The 25,651-nt window shown below is 30.2% G+C and overlaps 1 protein-coding gene across 5 annotated transcripts in view; it reads left to right on the top strand.

Moving 5' to 3' along the window:
* Positions 1–25,651, top strand: part of dom (domino helicase) — a 220,359-nt gene that overhangs the window by 155,191 nt on the left and 39,517 nt on the right. For 4 of the 5 annotated variants that reach the window (XM_085813136.1, XM_085813138.1, XM_085813134.1 and 1 more), the window contains 7 exons: positions 3,255–3,414; positions 4,461–4,738; positions 5,184–5,411; positions 13,516–13,800; positions 18,489–18,515; positions 20,788–20,970; positions 24,932–25,111. In XM_085813136.1, the coding sequence (XP_085669262.1) occupies positions 3,255–3,414; positions 4,461–4,738; positions 5,184–5,411; positions 13,516–13,800; positions 18,489–18,515; positions 20,788–20,970; positions 24,932–25,111 (1,341 nt within the window). The remainder of the gene's footprint in view (positions 1–3,254; positions 3,415–4,460; positions 4,739–5,183; positions 5,412–13,515; positions 13,801–18,488; positions 18,516–20,787; positions 20,971–24,931; positions 25,112–25,651) is intronic. The other variant, XM_085813137.1, reaches the window with a different exon arrangement.

Genomic DNA, 25,651 nt, shown 5'->3' with positions numbered 1-25,651 from the left:
GTAGCTGATTTTTTATTTTTACAGTTACATTCTGTATTAGTATGTTTTGTGTGGAATATATATGACTTTGATTTACATTTTGTTGATCTATTTTCAAATCACAGTGTTTGTGCATTGAATGAGCATTTCAATAAAAATTAGGAGGCCTTCATTTAAATTAAATATGAATGTCCATATACCAAAAAATAGGAATTCAGCAAATGAAATGCACTCATTTAATGCTGGGTTTCTCCACTTGTTGGGGGATTTCATGGTCTCAAGAAAATACGTTTCCCCATATATAACATGCACCCTGATTTAAGATTATTAAAAAATTAAAAACGAAGAAAGAAAGAATTATTTGGTTGGCGGGCAGGTTTTTATTGGTCAGCTGGATTACTCTTCTTCTTCCCCCCTTTTTTTTTTATCAAAATGGTTTTCTAGAGATAAAAGTTTTCAGAACTGAAGTTATCCAAAATTTCGCATTGGCCAGATTGTGACAGATTAACCAGAGGGAGCTTACTCCTAATTACTTCTAGAAATATTTAGAGAGTTGCAACAAGTACCATATCTTATAAGACATGATTTGGTTTTGGGACCTGAAAATTGAAGACATAAATAATTATTTGGTTGATGGACTAGTGTTTATTGGCCTGCTGGATTACGATGAAATAGGAAAAAACTTTTATTCAGTATACAATTTAAACTTTTATTCAGTATACAATTCGTCATCACTATCAGAACTCCCATCATTAGCTGGACCTCATCTGTGTCTGAAGATGAACTACTGTCTTCATATATTGCTTCATCCTCAGTTCTATCTATAGAATTTGAGATGCCACACTTCTTAAATGACTTGACAACAATCTCAATTTTGATATTATCCTAGGATACTAATTCAGATGTCAAACAACAAAAATCAGCGTTATATTTTCAAAATTCGTATATTAATTTATCGAAAAAATATTTATTCATTTTTATTTAAGCCTGCTGCTTCATTGTTGTTCATTTTTATAGTAAACTAAGCTAAGAACTATTCATTCTAAATTGTATGATCAGTTAGAAATGCTCATAAATATAGATAAAGGTGATTTATTATCAGCACTACAGTTTTCCTCTCTCTTGAAAAAATAAACAAAACTGAAGGTTATAATTGAGCCCATAATAAACGCTAGCAAACTTAGTAAAATCCCAAAATTGAATTTGTACAGTCAAAAGTCGTTAATTCGGACACCCATAATCCGGAATGATATGTAATCCGGACCTGAAAGCTAAAAACTTTCTGCGCATGCGCCGCGTTGGCACATGCACACGGGCATTTTACGCGTGCGTGTAAGACCTTGACTACTGCGCATATGGGTGTGCGCAAGTGCAGAATACGTTTTCGCCTGTGCGTTTAATGTATAACGGATGGTGTAAGCTAAAATTATCTAATTATCTATTTCAGTTAATGTTAATGATTGTGTTGTTCCTTAATCTTTGAATTGGATCCCGCTTATTATTTTTTGCAGACTGTAAGAGCAATTTTATAAAAGTAAACTTGAAATTTCGATTATGTCAAATAGAATTTCCGATGCTGGAACTTCCAAAGGATCTACAAAACGAAAGTATGTTTCGTTGTCCAACAAATAAAAAGTGGAATTGCTCCAAAAAATGGATAAAGACATGAAGAATGTGACAGAGAGGTTAGTGAAAACGAAAAAATTTCAATTGACAAGTTAGTCGGTATTCTCGGCACAGCAATTAACGGGACTTGAACAGCAGAACTTTGTAACTGAACAAGAAATTATGTCTGTTTATAGAATTAAAAAGAAAGTATTATCACATAAAACGAAGCAACTTAAACAACTTACATTGAAAGAAATGTTTAATAAAGTAAACAAATAAATATTAAGCTTTTTTTTTTTTTTTTTTTTTTTTTTTTTTTTTTTTTTTTTTTTTTCCTGTAAATTTTGATACCCTTTAGATCATAATTGTTCTTTATTTCATAAATTACGGTTTCATATTTTTAATTTAAGAATTTCTGCATGCCATCTTACGAGATTTAAACTGATGATCTATAATCCGGAAAAATCGATAAACCGGAATCGCCAAAGTCCCGGCGAGTCCGGATTAACGACTTTTGACTGTATAACAAATTTCAGCAGTAAAGTTTGTAAATAAAGAATATTGAAGTCATACATACTTCTTATTAAGTTCAACATTTTTAATTTTCTGAAATAAATAGATTTTAATGATAAATTTAAACTTAATGACAAGTAAATAGTGCCAATTTTTTAGTTTGTACAAGCATATTGGGTACTTTTCCATTTCGCCGGCACAAGTGATAAAGTCGCCAAAAATGGTACAACCAATGCCAAACGGAATTTCCTCGCTGGTAACTTTTTACGCCTCATTTTCAAAACAAGTCGCAGCCATTTCTTATCAGATTGATTGTTTCTTTCAATACTGGCATACAATTACATAGAATTTTTACCGGATAGTTCAATTTTATGCCCTAAGCCCATTCGAGGTAATTAGAGTTCAATCATACCGCTCACTCGAAGGTGAAAATATAGAAAAGGCGATGTCAAAGGTTAAATTCATCAATTCTAATGAGACTGCACTGGCGAAATAAAGCAGTACGGTTTCATATGATTTCTGAGATTTTTATTTTTTTGAAGAGAGAGTTATTTGTACGAATTGAAATAATTCTTGCATTTAAACTTGCATTCCAAATTAAGATTTAACTTGAAATTAATGTAGGTAATTGATACTAAGAGGATTAGAATATTGTAATGTTGTTTATGTGAGATGAGATCACTTGGGGTCGCATGATATGAAACGGCAAATTAGGATGTTGTACCATGAAAGCATAGTAAATTCTTAAATTAATGTTTTTTTACAAATTTATTGTCTTCATTTATAATCTTTTTGCAAAATTTTAAACGATGTTAAAATTTTTATGCCTTCAAAATAAACTTTTCTTAGAACTAACATTTTGTATGTGTATACTGTGTTTTGTGTTTAAAGTCTGCTTGGCGAGATTTGCGCCGTCAAAACGGAAAAGTACCGCATTTTGTATTATAGGCATCTAATCATAATTTTCCTCCATCTGTTATACTTCTTTAACTTTTAGTTTCATCATTGAGACTGAAAATATAGGTGACAGTTTTAATTTCTCCATCACAGTTATGATTTAAAAGGAAGTTTTATTTTTATCTACTGTAGTTAAATTCAACTGTATTTCACTTCTTTTGATAGCCAATTGTGATTCTGAATGCTTGTCATTTCAGATATGGGCCCCTCCTACACCACCAACAAATGAAAATGATATTTATATTGACCATAGTTTATCATTTTGGTATGAACCATCTGTTATGCACGAATCACGACTTCCTCCTGTTTTCATTAAAAAAGAGGCCAAAAGGCAGCGCATTGATCCTGTTGTATCAGGTATACATTACAACTGCAAATCTATTCTCAAGTCATTGATATTAATGTAAAGTAATCACTGCTTTACCTCCAAATTAATTATCTATAGTAATTGAATTTATTGAATTTAAAAGCGAAGCAAAATATTATTTTGAGAAAGAAATGTTGATGTGAAAGTGTAAATATGAGTTCTTTCTGAAGTAACAGCTGAAGTAGCATTAATTTTGTATTTCACTCTGCCTGACCCATTATTTTTTGCTTCTTTAAGATTGTTTTTCTTTTGTGTTCAAATTCTGAGCAAAAGTACTAACTGTAATATAAAATTTATTTATTTATTTATTCTGAATGCTAACCATAAATTCATAATTTATCAGGCTGCTTTTTTAATGTAACCTAAACAAACTTGATCATTCTATCACAACTAATTAGAAACATTGGAAATCAACTTCTTCGGCAATGTCTCTTAGTTTATTCTGTGTTGATTAAATGAATATTTTCTAATTTTTCATGTTGCAGGGAAATTTTATTTATATATATATATAATTCAAAGTGAATTTATTTCCATTCAAAATATAACTTAAAATTCAAAATATAACTTATTTCAGATTTCGAAAATAAGTACACTGATAATAACTGAATTATGCAGCAGAGGTAAAAGCATCTGAAAGAATACAGTTGTTAGGTAATGATGGTGTGATTCCTTTACCGAAAGGTGTATCATACCGTGACTCACAAAGCTGATTAGTTAGGTTCATATAAGTAAAATTAGTATTACAAAATCTTTTATGTATTTTTATATTTTATGTGCTTAGTCAGATTGAGCAGTAGCTAACTGAAAGTATAGATTTTTTAGTTGTCAAAGAGCAAATGCACCAAAACCTAAGAAATTCTTCTCACTGCATTAGGTTATCAAGTAATTTATGTCCCACATTACATATGTCTTTTGTGATAAAATGTAAAATTCCAAAACTCTACCAAAATTTAGCTATTCATTTAAAAATATTCTTCTTTAAATATACTATGCTATGTATATTTATTATTCTTTTACCTTTCTTTTATGTGTGTAGCTGTTGCTACTACTCGCAAGCAGAAAGTAAGAAAAGATGATATGGTCAATATCCCAAGATCATTATTTGACAGACCATCTGCTGCCATCCTGAAAATGCGCCGTGAAGTTAAGCTCCAGAGAGTAAAGGGTTTAATGGTTGGTGCTGCCAATATTGCAAAGCCTGTGGCATCTTTTACTGGATTGAAACAACCTCCAGTTGTTGTGAACAAACCTGCTATAGATTCTCCTCAAGACAAAATTGAATGGCTTGTAAATGAAGATTGGATGGTTTTGCAGGTAATTTTTGTCTTTGGTTAATTTATATTGACACTTCAAGAATTATGGTAAGTAAAGTAGCATTTGGCAGCTTAATTAAAATATTAATTCAGTATGCTTCTTACATTAAGCTAAAAGAAATTGAGTGGAAATATTCTTACCCCCATCCATTTTTCTTAACTGAAATCGTATAGCTGACAATGCTGCTGTTTGGAATTAATTATTGTAACAGTAATGTTGGCTAAGCTTTAGTAATGTTTAATTCTAAATCTCAGGTTAATCTCTCATAATGTATTACAGTTAAGATTTTAAATCAAAAGTTGTGCTTTTTTCAGCAGAAGTATAATTCTGTGAGACGCGCATGTTAGGATGGTCTACTAATTAAATTGTTTGATTTTGTTTTTTATTGTTATGGCAATATTGTCATTTGCATCTGTGTACCAATAAATTATTTTGAATATTTCAGGTTCTTCAAGAGGAACAAAGAATACCTTTAAGTTTAACAATTCTTTTACCTGCACATATTCCTAATTGGGATTTGGTATCAGAAACAGTAAATAGTATAGGTGCAGCTTATCGCTCGCCAAGAGCTTGTAAACATCGATACGAGAACACAATTGTGCTGAGAGAAGAAGGGAAAATATTTTATGACACTAATCCTAAAAAGCAGAAAAAAACTAAAGGAATTTATAAGGTAATTTTTTTATAAATCTTGGGTATTGTTTCGGATGCACCTAAAAAAAAGTTATTTTTTAAAAAATCTTTGCATTATGTCATGTACTTATTAGATGTCATAAAGTTTATTTTCAACAGGTGTCAAATCTTGTTTCAGATATTTTCATAATCATTTTTATTTTCTTGTACAAAGTAAATTAAGTATTGTAATTGCAAAAAATTTTGGGTATCATATTTAAACAAAAATATCCATTTTTGACTGCTATCGAATGCAATTTAATGATGTTTTTGAGTGACTTCCCAAAACGGATTGTAAAATGGATTCAGAAGAGTTTTTTCATGACGCATGCGTGTATGTATGTAACTCACATAACTCAAAAATGAATATCCTCAAAAAGTTGAAATTTTGTATATAGGACTGCTATAACATGCAGCTGTGCACCTCCTTTTTTGGTTATATTTGACTACACTAAAAATATATAAATATATATACAGTGGCTCACGAAAATGATCGGAAACTTTGAATTTTTGTATTCTTTAATAAAAATAAAAACTAAAATAAAATAAGAGAGGCTTTATATTTTGATTATATATAAATTAAACACTTTTTTTATAGTAAATACAGTTTTCAAAAGATGAAATTTAAATTAAAACATCAATATCATTTGTTTAATGAAGAAAAATATTCTCGCGAAAATAAATGAACACTTTTAGTAACAGCCAAAAATGACAATAATTTACATTGTTTTGGTTTCTTAATATCTTGTGGGATTACCTTTTACTCTTGATAAGTTCATGTAATCTTTTGGGTATTGACTCCAGAAGTTGTTTTATTATCTTTATGCCTCTTAAGTCACTGCTTTCAGTTGCTGCCATAAAGATATGCTCTGTTTTCAAATTTTCATTCCCAGTTCCTGCCAAGTATGTTCAATAGGTTTAAGATCTGGCGATTGGGGTGGTGCCTTAATTATTTCAGAACACTTATATATTAGTTTGAGTATAACATTGTGCACAATATGCTTTGGATAATTTTCCTGGTATAATTTAAAACTTTTTTGTATATTGAGTTTCTGTGCTGATGATGCTAAATTTCACTTCAAGATGTCAAGGTGCTGATCCATGATACCATCTATGAATTCTATGTTACCACTGGAATGTGCCATAGATCCCCATACTATAACTCAGGGGTCCCCAATGTTTTCGTCCCTAAGTGCACTTTCTAGAATATCTGTTGGATGGCGGGCACCATGTCCTTTTTCATGGTGAATTTATAGTTGAATAGAGTTAATAATAGATACACATAAAAAAGACAACATTCACATGGAATTTCGTTAAAAACTTAAACATTTTTATGCAGAGTGTGAGAGGATTTTCAGTGTTGTTGCAAAAACGAGGACTAAATTTAGATCTAATATTCGTGATGACACATTAGAAAAACTTTTATTAGCGAAAGCAGGCCTACGTGGCAATTGCTATGAACAAAATTATGACGTTTCTTTCTTAAAGAAAACAAAATCTGCCACTGTTTATAACATTTGTACAAAAACTGATTAAATTTTTTTTTTTTTTCGTTTTCTTAAACGATGCAAGTAATAAAAATGTTTTTTATGTGTAAGGTATTTTTGTGTTGCTTGCATTTAAGAATTAGTTACTATTTAAAATCGATTCATTATTAAAAACTATGTTTTCATCATTTAAAGTCTTTTTAACATTGTGAAAAATCTCCCAATTTCTTTAAAAAATGCTCTGATTTTTGAGTGTCATAGGTTGGCAAGTATGCAGTAGTAATCATAAATTGTTTTAATTGAGAGGTGTATTATGCCTCTTAATTGCTCATTTTGAATTTGGATGCTTTATCTGTAGTAATAACTTTCTCTAAACTGTGCCATATCTGAAAACGTATTCCGCATTATGTCATCTTGAAACTTCTTAAAATGTAATGTGCCATCATCAAAATTGTGGGGTACAAATTGACCTCCATTGTGAAGTTCCGCGAGTAGTAAAGGTATATTTGGAATATCAAGTAATTTTTGTGATTCTTCAAAAATTCCCGACTGCCAAACTAAATTTTTATCTTTAGAGTTAAAGCCGACAGGACTGCTGCTAATTCTAATGGATAAAATTACGTGGAAAAAAAAAAGGTTTTTATTTAGTGCAACTAAAAATATCTAATTGTTAATCAATGTTATTATATTAAAAATCTAGATATGCTGTTTTTCGTATTGTACAGAATTTTTAAAATGTTGCATCTTTTTATGAAGAGTAGAATTTTATGGTATCAAAAATTTGATTGTCATAATTATGTTTAATAATGAATTTAAAAGATTTGTAAACATTTTATTTATCGAAGGTTATTAACATGATTAATATATTTTTGCATTATTGTTTATAAGTACTTTTGAAATAATATTCTGATTTTTTTCTTTTTTATTATTATTTTAAGAAAGAAATTGTTTAAAAATTTGAATTCTAAGAAAGAATTTTTTAATCATTTTAAGAATGAAGTGACATAAACTCTGAAGGCTCCTACTTTTTTCGTATATAATAATTATTATTTTTTAATATAATGGAGTGTAGTTATTTTTTTAAGTAATGGAATGATAAAGCACAGAGGCAACGGAGGGCTTTTATATTGTAACTGCTATTTTGGAATTCTTTTTGCCACTTGTGCAGAATAAATACACCAGTTTGCTCAGTTGGATATGCCAGTATGATGGATATGTTAGTATTTAGAGAAAAAGTAAACTATAAATATCTAATAATGGTAAAAAGCATAATTTCAACAAAATATTTCAAATAATGTTTCGAATGATGAATTAATTACATTATAGTATTTTGAAATATCTTTTAATTTTGTAACGTAATTTATAGATGTATTTTAAATTTTTGTACTTGAATAGTTAAGAAAAACTTCCCTAAGCAGGTAAAATTATGAAATTTGTTTAATCTGTAAAAGAAAATTTTGGTTTTATTTTGACAACAACAATTTTTACTGAAGATTTTCAAGCCAAGGATTGCAAAATATGATTATGATACTCAAGTAAATATTCCAAGAACTGTGAACTTTTACGGTTATTTCTTGAAAAAATTAGGACCTTTTTTTACAGTATGTTTACAGAACAATGACCTTGCAGACTTCAAAATTTCAGTAGCATTTTAAATTTACATTTCTTGTAAAAAAATTATGTCTGCAAGATTTTGTTATTTTAAAACATTTAGATCAAAATTTTATGATTATTTTTTTAATTGTATTTTCTTTGTTTTGCTACTATTTTAATGCTTTCTTCTAAAAAGGCTTTTCTTCGCCCAGCCTTTTCTCTTTGAAGGGGGAGATATGTAAGATTAAAAAAATGCAAATCAAAATTATAATTTAAAATGCCTCTTAGTTGCTCATTTTTTATTTGGATGCTTATCTCTAGTAATAACTTTCTCTAAACTGCGTCATATCTGAAAACGTATTCCGCATTATGTCATCTTGAAACTTCTGCATTGCCTATAAATTTTAGCTAATCAGATTACCTAAAAATTTTACTATAAGTATTGTTGCAGTCTTACCCCATCCTCTTTCTCTGCTTTTGCTTGCTGGCTGAATGACGTCTCTTGCTTTGCTGCTTTTGTTTAAAATGTTATGCGCCATCATCAAAATTGTGGGTTTCAAATTGACTTCCATTGTGAAGTGCCACAAGTAATAAAGGTATATTTGGAATATTAAGTAATTTTTGTGATTCTTCAAAAGTTCACGACTGCCAAACTAAATTTTATCATCACATATATATATAGATATATATATTTTCCCCCCAGTTTGTTGGTGAGAATAAGTGGAATACATTTCACCAATGAAAACAAGATACACATTTCTCCTCTTTTTAAAAAATAATACAGTCAAAAGTCGTTAATCCGTACTCGTTGGGACTTCGGCGATTCCGGATTATCGATTTTTCCGCATTATGAAAAATGATGTCAGCGAAATGTGTTGATTCCAGAATCAAGAGTTACAGTCAACTCGTGATTAAACAGTGTGCCGTCGAAGAGTATTTCCATCAGCAAAATCACTGTGTCTAAAGTATAAATATTTAAAGTGAAAAGAAATCCATTCTTAAAAATTAATATAGAGTAAGGAAAGTGAATTGATGTCTTTTAATCATCAGTTTAAATCTTGTAAGATGGCATGCAAAAATTATAAAATTAAAAATATGAAACCGTAATTTATGAAATAAAGAACAATTATCATCTAAAGGGTATCAAAATTTATATATATATATATATATATAAAAGCTTAATATTTATTTGTTTACTTTATTAAACATTTCTTTCAATGTAAGTTGTTTAAGTTGCTTCGTTTTATGTGATAATACTTTCTCTTTAATTCTATAAACAGACATAATTTCTTCTTCAGTTACGAAGTTCTGCTGTTCAAGTCCTATAATTGCTGTGTCGAGAATACTGACTAATTTGTCAATCAAAATTTTTCAGTTTTCAATAACCTCTGTGTCACTTTTTTCACTATTGGAAGCGCATTACCGTATATACCCGTGTATAAGTCAATACCGCATATAAGTCGACCCCCCACTTCCGAAATAGGTCGAGAATCTTCGAAAAATTTTTTTATGTACTACATTTATTCAAAATCATCTGAGAAAAAAAAGTAAATATACAATAAAAAAATACCTTGGTAAATAAACAAAATCAAAATCCTGAAGGATTTTGTCCAATTCATGGTCAGATTCGCCAAACATTTCATAGAACTCTTCTGTCGTCATTGGCTCGTCATCATACATATTTTCAGTCTCGAACTATGTATTTTTAGGATCACTACTAGAGCCTTCGTCGTCATTTTCACTTTCAAAAACAGCATCATCTTCTGTGCCGTCTAGTTCGTTGCTAATACAACATTTTTTAAATGATTTTATAATCATTTCAGAGGGTATTTTAAATTTTGACGTGTACGCCTATTAACAAAAGTATTTCATGAATGAACAATAACTATTCTAAAGACTTATACGTACGTAAAAACTATCTGCATTTCTCTTTTCTTGGCATGTTGGCGAAACTTTTTTATTGCTCGATATTGATCGGTTGTTCGGGGGCTGAAAATTCTTTGGTTTAATCGAAACTTACTCTAGTTAAAGTATGAAACTTTGTGATTAGTTCGTCACATAATTTAAGTCATGAAATTACTTCAAGTAAGTGACTTAAGTCACTTACTTGAAGTAATTTCCAGTCGTCCAATTTGAGTGCAGGAAGAAAACAACTGCATTATATAAAGAAATTTTTGAACTTCCGATTCTTTTAATTTTTTATGGCCCCGCGTATAAGTCCCGACCCCCTCCCCACATTGAAGTCTTTTATTTGTCCAAAATATCTCGAATTATACGCAGGTATATACGGTATCATAAGCTGTTTTTGTCACATGGCCATTCAGTGTAAAACGATCACCATTGTTTCGCAATAGAAGAGAAGAAAGAATATGTTTGCAAACAGATTGGCCTTTCTTAGTCAATTCATGTGTCATTTTTTCCCCCTCATTGCCTGCAGGTGTGTTCACACAATAGTTGAGACCTCACAGTATCTCACAAGCTTCTACACAGGTTTTTTTATTAGATGTTTTTCAGCCTTGCATTTCAGCTCATCATTGGCTGAGGTCAGGGGTCTTCTTCTAGAAAGGGCATCATTGAATCTTATGTTTCCAAGGTTAAACCATTTTTGTGCTGCTTGCTTTTTTTTTTTTTTTTTTTTTTTTTTTTTTTTTTTTTTTTTCCAGCTCACCATTTACAGATGCTTTTATCATATTCTGAGTTTCTTCAGTTGTACTTCTACCTTGGCCTAGTTTGAATTCATAAAATGTTAAAAGATAAAAGAAATTGTTATTTATTCACCTCTGTTTCTTAGAATTATATAACAATCAAATATACTGAGGGAGAGTGGAGAAATAAGGAAAAACTATAAAAACTCATGCAACTTGAATGATTCTGAGCTTCAAAATACAGAATTGTCTATTTCTGTATATATGTAAGATAGATAGATCTAAAAAAAGAACTTTCGGAAATGTGATACAACGTGGAGTAGGGAAAAGTTGTGGTGTTATAACTTTTGAGAAATCCATGCTGGAAATCAGTAAGATGTGAGGTCATCCTTACCGTGATGTATAGTGAAACCTAAAAGAGATTTTTCATGCTGTGTATTAGACTGTCTAGTATGTCCTGTAATAATAAAGTGTATTCACTATTAATAGCACCTTGATGCCCCTGGAGAGGACTGCAGTGATAGTCAGCATTCTAATGTGGGCTTCTTAATCTGCTAGGTTCCTTCACCCACAAAATAATTGGTAACTTGTGCAAATCAATTATAATGAGCATTATCATCCATTAGGAGGGCTTGCAGTTCTAAGCAACTTGGCTCAAGAACTTCGTATATTTCAGCATTCATTAGTTGTACTGGTATTAATATCTAGGCCAGTACAGCCATTCAGAATACCATGATTCCACCACATGTGTACCTGATGCCTTTTATGAATGTATCTAGGCTTATTGGTTTATTTTCCTCCCTCCAGATTATAATACATCTGGAATCGTTCTTCAAACAGAAGTGAGGGTCATCAGTGAAAAGAACTTAACTTCAATTCATACTACTCAGTTGCGATGATCCTCACACCACAGAAACCAGACTCATTTCACAGCAGAGTTAATGGGGCACATATAGTTTAACCCTGCAAAGCCCATTTGGCAATTCTAGTATGCCTGGATAGTAGAGTTTCTATAGCTGCAACAAACTTCTGCACAATCTGAGCAGATGTCAGTTGGTTATTTCTTTTAGCAATTATTGCCAAATAACAGTCTTGAGAATCTGTCTGTTATGGCTTATTTTCAACTTGGCCTGGTTTCCCACAGATATTACCATAGTCTTAAAATTGTTTCCAGATCCTTCACATGACTCTTTTGGCTACTTTTTCACAGACTTGTTTCAGTGTCTGTACTTCTTTCATTCTTCCAATCACATCCCATTTGTCACAATTTATCAAAATGCTTTCTCACTGAAATTTTACACCTTCCACGTGAGAAAATTTTATCAGCTACTTATACAGTCATTGAAATTAGGATTTGAATCGCACCTTTCCACTTGTATCTAAAGAACGGGTGCAAAAATTTGCTTATTTCTGTGGGCAAATTTGAATCTCATTAGACTGTATAAAAATCTTGACCTTGCACTACCAGCCACCTTTACTAATGAACCTGTCAATAAAACGATATAACATGGGCCTGTCAGTAAAATATAACACTACACCTTTCTTGTCATATTACACTTTGTTAAATAACAACAGTGTTTTAATATATTAACTATGCAAAAATTTAGTTTTGCAGTGTACTGAAACTTTTCAGAAAGACCTTATACTAACATTCCAAATGTATGCATGTAAATATGGAATGTGGGATTATTGGAGTGATGCTTGCTATTTAAAAACAAGTTTTAAAAAGCAAAATTTATTCATTTTAATAGAAAAGAAACTGTCATAACTATGTACCCAGTTTTTATACATTTTGAATTATTTTGTTAATTGTGTGATTGATAAAAAGTACCAGAAGATTTGGGGGGAACATGCATTTTTCTTATTATTACCTGACTTTTGCAGGTCATTGTCAGGTCCCTAATTTTTTTCATATATTTCAGGGTCATTACATTTTTAAGAAATTTGATGAAATATGTGTCTGTGTTATTTAAAAATTAAAATTTCCTCTTTTCAATCATTTGAAAGTTTTATGTCTTGGTAAAATCAGAGGCATTTTATTGTTGAAATGCTTTTTTTTTTTTTTTTTTTGTTTTTTTTTTTTTTTTCCTAGCAGTATCTGAATAAGTAATATGGCATTTTTTCTTTCCTTCTAATTTGGCATGTGACTTTTGACTCAGTTTTAAACAATATTATGTATTTTTTATATATTTTGTGTCTAGTCTTGCTTCCCATTGCACATTTCCATTGAAAATTAATAGTTTTCAAGATCATCAAAATGTTTATGCTTTCAATTTGCAGTTTTGTTAAAGTGTTGTTTTCTGATCGTTCATTCTTATTCTTGATTATGTCTTTTTATTCTTTGTTTCTTAAAGTAATAAAATTCATTATTTTCTTTCAGACAAAAAATAATAGACCTATGAAAACAAGTCAGTTATACATGCAAGATAATAATTCATCTTATGCTCATCTATTAAATATTAGAGGTAAAATCATGACAGATCCAGCTCTTAAACCTAAGACAATAGAAAAAACTCCATTCTTGCAAACATCTAAAAATACGAAGCAAGCTTCCTTTTTAGCAGAAAATGGTATTAACTATGATCAGCCTTTGATCCCAACACAGATAACTGCAATGAAAGCTGAAAGACTCGCAAGAGAAAAACAAAAAAATCAACCCGTAGTCGTAAGTTTATTTATTTTTAATAAATAAATCTTTCTCTTTCTGTGTGTATTATATGTGATCTCAAACTGAAAACTTTAATTATTCAGAATTTATGAAATGTAAATTTGATCTTGATATGTGTTATTGATAATTTGGTAATGATGTAGTATGTAATCTATCTCTTTAAATAATTATTTATTTTTTAAATAATGCCACTAAAAAGGATTGCATTATTTTTATCAGAAGTTTGTACAAGAAATGTGTGTCCAAAATGTTTCTGAAACTTGAAGTAAATTTTTAAAAAAAATGCCTTTATAAGTATTTAAAAAGATGTTGTGTGTAACTTGCATTTATAACTTGAAAATTCTATTGTAAATTTTATAATGTGCGCTATTGATTTTCTCAAGTTGGCTAACTACATGTTACAAATCTTCATAGAAGGTCATATTATTATACTGCTTTTCAGGATATAAGAATTCTCTATATAATTGTTTTCTAGACAACTAATATACCTTAAGGTACAATAAAAGAATGGAATTTAATTATTTATAAATTAATGGTTTTAATTTAGTATTCTTTATTATTTATATTTATTTTCATATTTAAAAATAGCATTTACTAGTTTATCCTGCATGCATTGCAGTGTTGCTTAAAGTAAGTGTTTTTGTTTTAATTCTGTTTATTGAAGTGCTTTTAGATACATGTTTTTTTTTTTTTTTTTTTTCTGTATCTGGTGTATAATACATGAATAAATTGAACATCAGTGTTTCCTATGAAATAAATTTGAAGAAATTTGTGATCAGCATTTGTCTGTGTTGGTAGTGATTATGTATGATGATAAATTCACCTTTGCAACTTTAAATGTTGGGATGTAATCCTCGCGCATTGTATTTATTGCACCAAATAATGTCATTTGGAAACATGAATTGTAATTGTGTGTGTTTGCCAAGAAATGTTTCGATTGGCTTTTGTCCCCTTAACTAAGGTTGATAATGTTTCGTATAGTGGATTTAACTCTGGCTATGTCACTATTCCACCCACGCAGCACATTCCTGGTACTTCATTCTTAAATTTGAGTCCTCTGCAATACATGCAATTTATCCATCTTTCTTAATGACCGCACTTGGATGAAGACTAATCATAATACCATCGTAATGAAATGCATGAAGATTTGAATTGGCGTGCTGTATTTGTCTGAATCAAGCAGTGCACACTCGAGCGTTTTCCAGTCTTGCTTCCCATTGCTCGTCTGTTTCAGATGAACGGGATTGAGCAGTGCTTACTTGAATGTTTTCTAGTCTCTCTTCCCACTGCTTGTCTTTTTCAGACGAACGGCATTGAGCAGTGCTTACTTGAACTTGAACGTTTTCCAGTCTTGCTTCCCACTGCTCGTCTGTTTCAGACGAGCGGGATTGAGCAGTGAGTACCGGAATATTTTGCAATCTTGCTTCCCATTGCTGATTTGTTTGTGAAGCTGGTGATGCCTTTATCTTTCATGCTTGAGATGTGGATCCAATGAATTTTTTGTTTGGTATTATAATTGATTTCACAGCAAAAATAATGCTATTACAAATTCACTTCAGAAAAGCAAAGAAAATGTGTGAGGGAATAGCACACTTTAAAATATTTTAATTTGGGCAGTGGCAACACATTTCTCTTAAATAGCCAAGTTTGTTTATTAAATTCAAGACAAATTAATATAATAATTCTTTCTTAAGTGGCAACATTTTTTTATAATGCCAATTTTTCTAATTTAATTTGAAACATATGTATCTTATGCTTTGCAGAATGGCAACACAAACCTTTTAAATCAGTGATAATTTAAATAAAGGTTATTGCAATTTTATCACATAAATCTTTACTTGATTTTTAAAGCTTTTGAGTCAAAAAACTCTTGTTAATTTTTTCTTTATGTAGTTATATATGAAATTTGTCAGCATGAATTTGTATGAAAAATAGTTCAAGTAATCACAAAATTGTCATGTAAAAATTGGAATATGTAAAAAAATATAAATTCAGTATTGTCATTTCCTTAGAATATCTATATTATATGTGTGTGTGGATAAGCATAAAAATGTACCATATATTGAAGTAGATTAAAACAAATCTGATCAAATGAAATTTAGTAAAGCAAATGTCAGTAAAATGTAATGAAAAATACCATTTAGATGAAATCAAATTTTATAAGAATTTTTCGGAAAATGGAATTTACCTATGCACTATAAGTCTATTTTCTGTTCCGCTCTTTCTTGTTAATGTGAGGTTCATCAATCGAAAAACTCAAAATTATGATCTTCAACAGATATTTTTCCCTTAATGTGTTAAATTAAAATCATTTCGGTGAAGCAAATCTCAATGCTATGGATTCTAAAGTTTTACATCAAGTACTTGATATAGTAAGTCTTTAATTAGGCAGCAATCATTTCAGTGAAATCTCAAATAGTGCTAAGGATTCTAAAGTTTTACATCAAGTGCTTTATTAAGTAAGGTTTTAATTAGGCAAAGAAGCAAAATTAAAAATTTATTGCAAATTTAAATTAAAATTTTAATTTACACATTTTTATCTGAAAATGTATGTTAGAATTTTGAGTTAAATATTTTTTATCATACATAATGCATTCCTTTTTGTTATGTACCTTATTATTAATTTTATTTTCATAATATTTAAAAGTACTCTGATAAATAACAGTTTGCCTTTGCTAGGTGATATTTATAGTTTAAAAGTATAAGAAAATTAAAAAGTGAAATGAGCCAAAGAACTTAAAATTTAGAATATGCAATTAAATACCAGTATATTTTACATTAAAATTAAATCGCAAATAGTTCACATAAAATACAATTTGGAGTTCCTTTCAAATAATAGTGTTTCCACACCACATGAATTTCCTCCGATGATCTCCAATTTCTGAGTTTCTCTTTAAAAAAAAAGTCTCATAGTTTTTAATCTTCTAAAGATATTTAATGATTCAAAGTTAGCAGCTATGATAAGATAAAAAAGTATGTAAATTAAAATCCTAATTTAGATATGCAGTAACCCTTCATTTTAATTTGGGCATTTCCTCTTTCTGCTCTGAAAATCATAATTGCATATAACAGATTTCTATAGACTGTTTCATTTCTAGATTAATCCTTATCATGTAACATTTACATGATGATCTGATGGAAATAATTTACATAATCCTTCAGATAGTGTTAATTTTAGAGAGTAATTGATTAGCCATCATGATCCAACACTCTGAACTAAGATTTCATCCTGGACACATTGTATTTCGTTTTTGCTTCTTAGCTTAACTAGGTAGCTGCTGTATTACTCTTTTCTTAATGCAGTGCTATCAAATATGTAAATAATCTGAAACCAGCATGATTAGTGTGCCAAGTTATTTGTGACGGTATATGTTAATTCATATAAAAATTGGTACAGTCAAAAGTCGTTAATCCGGACTCGTCGGGACTTTGGCGATTCCGGATTATAGATCATCAGTTTAAATCTGGTAAGATGGCATGCAGAAATTATAAAATTAAAAATATGAAACCATAATTTATGAAATAAAGAACAATTATGATCTAAAGAGTATCAAAATTAAAAAAAAAAAAAAAAACTTAATACTTATTTGTTTACTTTATTAAACATTTCTTTCAATGTAAGTTGTTTAAGTTGCTTTGTTTTTTATGTGATAATACATTCTCTTTAATTCTATAAACAGACATAATTTCTTGTTCAGTTACAAAGTTCCGCTGTTCAAGTCCTATAATTACTGTGTCTACCGACTAATTTGTCAATCGAAATTTTTTCGTTTTCAATAACCTCTGTCACTTTCTTCCCTATCGGAAGCGAATTATAATGACGAGGAATTTGATTTAAATCATATCAAAGACGGAGTACATCAAGATGAAATACTACATTTAGTAAGGAATTATAAGCCAAATAAAATAAAAACATCTGCCCTGAAGATAAGGATAGTGCTGACAGATCAACTTCCAATTCATTGCACACCCGCTGCGGCGTTAAAGACAAACGAAGTTTAGATAAACAAAGGATATGCCTTTATCCATTTTTTGTACCAATTCCACTTTTTGTTTAATGAACTGTTGCAGATGCATATGTTGAGATGTAAAATAAAAGACAGCATTTTAAAGATAGTTTCAGTTTCTTAAGTTAACTAGATCTGTGAAACAGTTTTATGATTTTCCTTGCTACTTAGAATAGTATGTGTAAATCAAATAATCATAAAGGAAAAGAAGGTCCCCCTTCCTAGTTATATCCAGTAGTAACCAATACATATAGGCTCAATTCATCATTGCTAAAAGAAATTTATTGCCATTGTCATGTGCAAGAGACATGTACTTCTTCCCACCCTCCTCTTAATAATAATAATAATAATCAAACAACTTTTGAGACCACAACTTTTTTCATGTGTGCATGTTTGAAGCATAATTAAGTAACTTCAACTGAGCAGTCAATTGTAGTTAAAGTAATACAGTCAACGTCCAAGAGTTATGCCGAATAAAGACATATGATGCATTCATAGAGATTCCAAAAGAATGCCATGAAAATGTGTACATTATTGTCAGAACAAAAGCTTAGAATAACAGAATTTTTTCATCTATGTAGTAAACTTTGCTTTTATGTATGCAAATAATGTGTCTTATCATATGTATGCAAATAATGTGTTTTAAAAACTCCATTCGGTAAGAGAAACTATTTTCAGGTCTGTGTTGACTTACAAGGAAAGGCAGTAAGTATATGCTAGAGTAATGATTAATCTTTTTGCCCCCTTTGTATTTTATTATTTACTCATCATGCTTTTCATTTTTGTCCTGCCTTTGTGTTTTATTGTAACTTTTAATCAATTAAGACTTAACACATTCTGTATTATGCTTGAATATTCATTTTTTATTATTTTTATTTTTTATGTATTATACATTTGCTAAGCTTTCTGACACTTACAAAATTATTATTTGATTAAGTTTCCTGCTATGCATGTATGTTCGTTCTTTAAGAACTATTTTTTGTTAATTTTCAATGTGTATTTGTGCATGTTAATGTAAAAAGTTGAAAACATTTTTTTTTTTTTTTTTTTTTTTTTTTTGTTTTAAAAAAATATCAGTTATAGATATGAACAATTTAAAAAAGCCAACTAAAAATATGATAATCATTTTGCATGAAATAATATATGTAATTATAATGATTTAGTTTGTAAAAATTTTTTAAGAGATGTATTGCCTGTTGTGTAATGTAATTTTTTTTTTTTTTTAAATGATAGCTATTATCTCGGTCATTTACTATTTTTAAGCATATTTTTCAAACTGTTTGCTTGATATTTTATTCAATTTTGGATTTTTCATACATTTAGGGTGAAAGTTTTTGCAGAATTAACTATCTCATAAAATGTTTTTAAAGCTAACTGTTTACTTAATTGTTGGATTAATTTTTCAGAGATTAAGTTACTAAGCATGAGTCATTAAATTAAAGTTTTTAGATTCTCCAACAACGGATATTTTTTCAACTCTTAAAGTAAGATTTTCTTTCAACCTAAACAGAGTTTTTATATATGAGGGCATTTCGAAAAGTAAAGATACAATGGCTCACATTCCTTAAAAAAAACATTTATTTAGAAAACGTCAGTTACATCTTATTAACGGGATAATTTATTATTTTTCGACATAATCACCCCCGTCATCTAAACATTTGTTAAGTTGGTGCACAAGCTTTTGTATCCCACAGTCATAGAAGGTTGCCACCTGTTGGAACGCAGCGCGCACACAATTTCCTGTACCCTAACTTGACAGTCACAACTTCATAACGAGTTGTCATTGGCACTTCCAGTATGATCTGATGCAGTTCTTTCAATTTGAGATGTCTGTTCGCACGAGTTGCTTCCTCTGTTCTCTGTAAAAGGGCATCAGAGATCACAGATGGCCGACCTGTTCTTTGTTTGTCATGAACATCAGTCCTACCTTCAGAGAAATGACGACACCATTTCATTACATTTTGTCGATTCATAATGTTCCCATAAACAGAAACAATTTCTTTGTGAATATCCGCTGGTCGCTGACCTTTTGCATGAAGAAAACGTTTGACGGAGTTCACTTCGCATTTGGCGGGATTCTGAATCGACGCAGCCATTTTAAACGCGACCTAATCCAACCAGAATCAATGTTGAAATGCCAAATGACCGTGAGGAGAAAGCTAACAGTTCAAGGTTAACACCTGTGTTGCCAACTTGCTCACCAAAATTTTTCTTTTCCTCTGGCGTACGGTGTAAAATTGAGGGTGGGGTAACATTTGCTTTTTTATTTGCTGCTTAAATTGCAAAATTTTAAACTAAATTTTTTTGAGTTGATGCCTTTAAGTAGTAATAATAATTTTATAAATTTATATATACACACCTACGAATGTAATCTTAAACCATCTTTCAAAAGATTAAATGCTTCAGTTCATTATCTGTGAAAATGTATATTCATTGCTAAGTTCATTTAAATATGTCCAGAAGATATTCTGTTTTTGAAGTTGCTTCAGGAGTCAAAGAAAAAGTTATAATTGTGAATAATTATTATATTCTTATTTTAACTGTTTTAAGGTTTAAACTTTAAAAAAAAAAAAAAAAAAAAAAAAAAAAAAAAGGTGATTTATAATTGAAGCAAACAGAATTGTACCAAAATGTTTGAAAAATAAATTGTCCGTTTTGAATCATTTGAAACTCTTAAAATGCAACAAAGAGAAGTATGATAAATGGAAAATATATTCTGTAAAGTAAATAAAAATGTATAAAGTGGATAATATTCACAAATTTGATGTACTCACTCTACAACTCTTGTTTGCTTTTTTATAAAAGGTAGCTATAGCAAATTATGTTGTAAAAGCATACTTCCTCCTAAGTTATGCTATTATGAGCATCCGTATTAATAAATAATGCTGCAGATGTGTAAGAACATAGAATAAACTCTGATATGTTATGCTGATAAGATTTCTTTATTCTTAATGTGTTTTTTATAATATTTCATTAGAGCCAAGCTGGAGTTACACCTCAAGTTTCAGCTCAAGTTGTTGCTCAAGTTACTGAGCAACAACTTGCTGCTCAGCGACAAGTGCAACCTCAAGCAACAGTTACTGTTGCAGGAGCAGCAAATCTCAATCCACATCAAGCTCAAGCTGTCATAGCGAGTATTGCTCAAGCTCAGCAGTTGCAGGTAATATTTGTTTAAATAATATAGAGAGTTCTTTTATTAAATTAAATCACTTTTTAAATTCAAGAACAATATTTTAATTTCTTAAGAAGCATTTTACGATTGCAGTACCAAGTCCAGTATCTGGGATCACTAGGACTTCGACAATTCTTTAATTTCCAAATTTTAGATCCATTCAGAAATTTCCAAAATTTTTTATCTTTTAAATTTAGTAAGATGACATGTGAATGGAAATTGTAAAATTAAAAATAAAATAGTTGTTTAATGAAGTGCTGAAACATTACAATCTTTTTAGTCCAAAGGGCCTTTGTGCCTGAAGGATTATTTTCGTTTTGCGTTGAAAACTTTAAAAGGCTGTATCACTTTTCAAATCGTTGCCACCAAATACTATTGCCCTGTATTATATTTGAAGAATCTGCATAAACATATGTATGTTTCTCGCACTGTGATAAAACAACGGTACCTAGAGCCATCAAATTTTGAATGTCGTAATCCTACTGTGAATTTGAGCATCTAAAAGCCCAAATTTGGAATATGTTTTATTATCGATTTCAGATTTTGTAAAACTTTAACGAATTTTTGATTAACAAACTCGATTTAAAAGCGAGCAATGGCAACACTCTACGGGGGGGGGACCTTTTTGTCTCCAGCATGTGGAACTATGTATCGGAAATTCTAAAGATATGATTATTTTGTGACATTGCTGTTGAACTCGTTTAAGTACAAAGAACATGACATTTAATAAATAAAGGTAACACACAAATATTAAAAAAAGCTCCTTTGGACATAATTTAAAATCTGAAACCTTCCTCCCATCCCTTTTTTTAAATCAAAAATTACCAAAAGATGAAAAAAAACTCAGTGATAACATTTTTTTGTTTTATCAACACTAAGTTGTTTAAATACTGGGCTTCATGGCGAATCTAAAATCCTGCGCCGCTCAGAAGGTTAAGTAATTTCATTTTTTGTGTTAATGCTTTCTCTTTAATTTCGTTCTTTTTATACTGGGACATAATTTTGAATTCAATTACAGTGTTCAATTGTTCAAGTACTGTAGTCTGAATATTCCCACTAAATATTTAACAGAAATCTTTTCTTTCTCAACAACCTCTTCAGAAGTGAGGATGATATTTTCTAGATTTAACCCGCGAGCACACGCGGCAGGTATGTCATACCCATGTGCTCTTTTTTTTTTTTTTTTTTTTTTTTTTTTTTTTTTTTTTTTTTATGTATATTTCTCGCCCATTCTTTCATAAAAGGATGAAACTTGGTGTAGCTAAGTTCAATGTCACACACTTAAATGGGGGAAATTCCTGAGGTGGCAAGTGCAATGGTTTTTTAGGACCAGCATTGTTTGGGCATGTCATACCCGCACGTGTACTGGCATTTCTCAGCGAGTCACTTCGCACTTCTTGTTTTCAAGTTTTTAGTATAAGTTTTTTCTTGAGTTGTAAGCATGGTGCCGTATATTCCTTACGATGAAGAGATGAAAAGATTGAGAAATCTCCTTGAAACAGTTTCTTCTGATGAGGATTCATTTAGTAAAGAAGAGGAAGATGTTGATGACGAAGAATATAATTAGTAATCATGATTCATCCATATAGAGTAGTGGTTCAGATATAGAAACAGAAAATGAAACTCTGGAATGTAGCAATGAGTTTTATGTTGGAAAAAATGGAGTAAAATGGAACAAAAATAAATTCCAGACTAATGTTAGAATTGGGGCCAAAAATATTATAACTAAACTCCCTGAAAATACAAAATATTCTAAAGACGTCTCAACACATTTAGAGTCCTTGTCATTGCTTATCGATGAAGATATGTTAAAACATGTAGTTGACAATACAAATATTTATATTGATTCAATACGAGAAAATTTCACTCGTGAACGGGATGAGTACTTTTCTCAAAGCCTTAGGGATGTAGCTAATAGAGAAAATGTTTAAAATGAACGACGACGAGCATCAGTGGTTCCTGATTCTGGACGAACACTGACCACCGCTGAACATGTTAACAATGGACCGTCCTCAAAAAACCTAAAATGACTTACAAGAGGTGTACAGAGTGCTCCAAGAAAAAAGATAGATTAGATTCATTTGTGAAAATTGTAGCAAAAGTATATGTATGGAACATATGACCTCATTTTGTAAACAATGTTAAAAAAATTGTAAGTAAATAATTTAAATAATTTAATCTCTCCTTATTGTTTCCTATTTTGTCTAAAATGAAGTATTAACTTGATTTTACATTTTAATTTCTTTTAAAAAACGCTTAATTTTTTTCAGCAAATTTTTAATTACAAGTTTTTTATTCGGGTATGAGATTTCTGGCGCGTGTTCTCGTGTTCGTTGGATCAGTGCGTGTGCTCGTGGGTTAAAATCATACTATAAATTTAGCTGTCCATTCATTGATTGATGATTGGGGTATTGTCATCATAGTAAAGACTTCAGTTACATCATCATTTAGCAATGCTTCTTTCACATATTCCATGAATTGAAAGTTCTTTTTTTTTTTAAGTGTAATATTTAAATAACCACCTTATAAAAATGAAATATGACTCGAATCCGAGGGTGATATTTTCTGGATTTTAAAACCATATGACAGATTTTTCTGTTCTGTTAAATTGATAATTGAAGCATTGTCATCACAATGAAAGGCTTCAGTTATAACATCTTCATTTAGCATTGCATTTCTGTGCACACATTAATTGGACAATTTTTTCTTTTTACTTATTAAGCTCGAAAATCTTTTAATCAAGTGTACAATTATCATGAAATATGGTTGGTGGCTGTAAATTATGCATCTTTAAAAATATCTATAGACATGTCCTTTCATGACTTTGCAGAGGTCCAGTGGTGTTACTGCTGCATTGATCGTACAGTTATTTTTCTCAGAAATTAAAAACCTAATATGCTGTAAACCATACACTGTGTTTAGAAACCTCTGATGCTTGGAAAAAAAATGAAATTTTCCTTGTATAGTTGCAAGTGAATAACATTTACCCTAATGAGGAAAATAAGTGAACCTCAAATTGCCCCAGATTTCACAAACAGTTTATTATGGTATGATTCATCAAAATTGTATTGTTCCTATGTCAGTAATGTTTTCTATGTCCCATACCAAATCAAATTTAAGTTTAGGCTAGGAAATTTTGGAATTCAATTATAAGAAAACAAGTCATATTTCCTTCATTGAATGTCTCTTTAATGAAACTAGCCGATAAATGATTATCAAATTGCATAATAAGAATATATACTCTAATGGTTCTATTATTTTGGAACAGTGTTCCAAATTTTACAAAAATATAAAAAAGGCAGATTCTTTTAAAAATATGAGAAAAAAATATTTTTTGAACTGCATTTATCCGTCTGTATATAGAGATAAATATATTTATTCTATACTAGTTTTCACCAAAAGGGACTAGGTATGAAGAAGAAAATTTTCTCTGACATGATCACTCAAGATTTCAAATAATTTTAATCCTCACTGACGGTGAACCTATTAGAGAAATGATCAATGTTTGTTTATACTTTCAGAAGTGACCAGGTTTACTGTAGTTTTAATATGAAGACTAGTTAGTAAAAATAATGCATTAATAAAATTCTTATAAATTTTTGAAAATCTGATGAGGAAGTAAGTTCTGCCACTTGCGTTCTAAACCTATTGTGTGTGTATTTATTTATATCTATATATGTAAGAGGATGCATGTTGTTCTTATTGTGCCATAATGTAAGGAGTAAAATCATCTTGTGCACTTTTTTGAATGTGTGAGATATGTGTTTTGCAATCAAAAAGGAACATATCTGCTTATTTTTTTTAACACTATGTATTTAAAAATTTGTTATATGATTATATAATTGTGAAAGAAAGTATATTCTTTGCACAAAATAAATAGGCTTTCTTTCACTATATGCAGATTTTGAAATGTGTTAAGAATTTAACAAAATTGTAAATATTCTTTTAGTTAAGTAAAGCTAACTTACCCCAAGGGGCAGTATCCTCAGTTTCTCTTCCTAAATCTTTGGCAAGTGGTATTATGGTCAATGCCACTGGTTCTGCATCCCCTGGTACGTTTGCTACTATTAGTAAAGCATTGGGCCAAGCAAGTGTAGCAGCTTCTATTTCAGCACAAGGCACACCACAGGTAACTAAGAACAACGTGTACTGAATAATGTAAAAGAAAAAATTTAATTGGTTGAATTCCCTGTCTTTAAGTATATTTTAAAAAATTTGGACAGATAGTACCATATTTACTCATATATATTCCCTCCCCCTTTTTTTACTAATTTTATTGCATGAAATGTGCAGAGGAAAAATTTTGGAAACAATTTAATTTTTAAGGTTCTGATTAGAGTAAGAAAATAACAAATGGATTGATTCATGGATAAACTACCAGTAGTTTTCACAATGTTATTTATTTAAATAAAACCTACATTCCAAGAGGAATATGTAGTAATATTATAATATCGTATTAGATACCTTCATTTCTCCTTCTCTGTATCTTGAATCTCGCCCGTTCCTTATGTTTGGCCATGTCTACTCCCTAGCCCTCAAATCACTTAATGTTGCCTTTTGTATCATTTGCCACAGCTACAAATTGTTGTCATCATCTTTGTTCCCAGTGGATCTTCTCACATCATCTCACTGTCTTCTCACATGCATCAGTATCATTAAGCGTTTTAAA

Source organism: Stegodyphus dumicola, chromosome 3, assembly GCF_044657685.1.
Source record: "Stegodyphus dumicola isolate Sdum_Otavi_A_Nest chromosome 3, ASM4465768v1".
Classification (NCBI taxonomy): domain Eukaryota; kingdom Metazoa; phylum Arthropoda; class Arachnida; order Araneae; family Eresidae; genus Stegodyphus; species Stegodyphus dumicola.
Note: the sequence above shows the minus strand (reverse complement) of the source record. Positions and strands in the feature narration are given on the sequence as shown.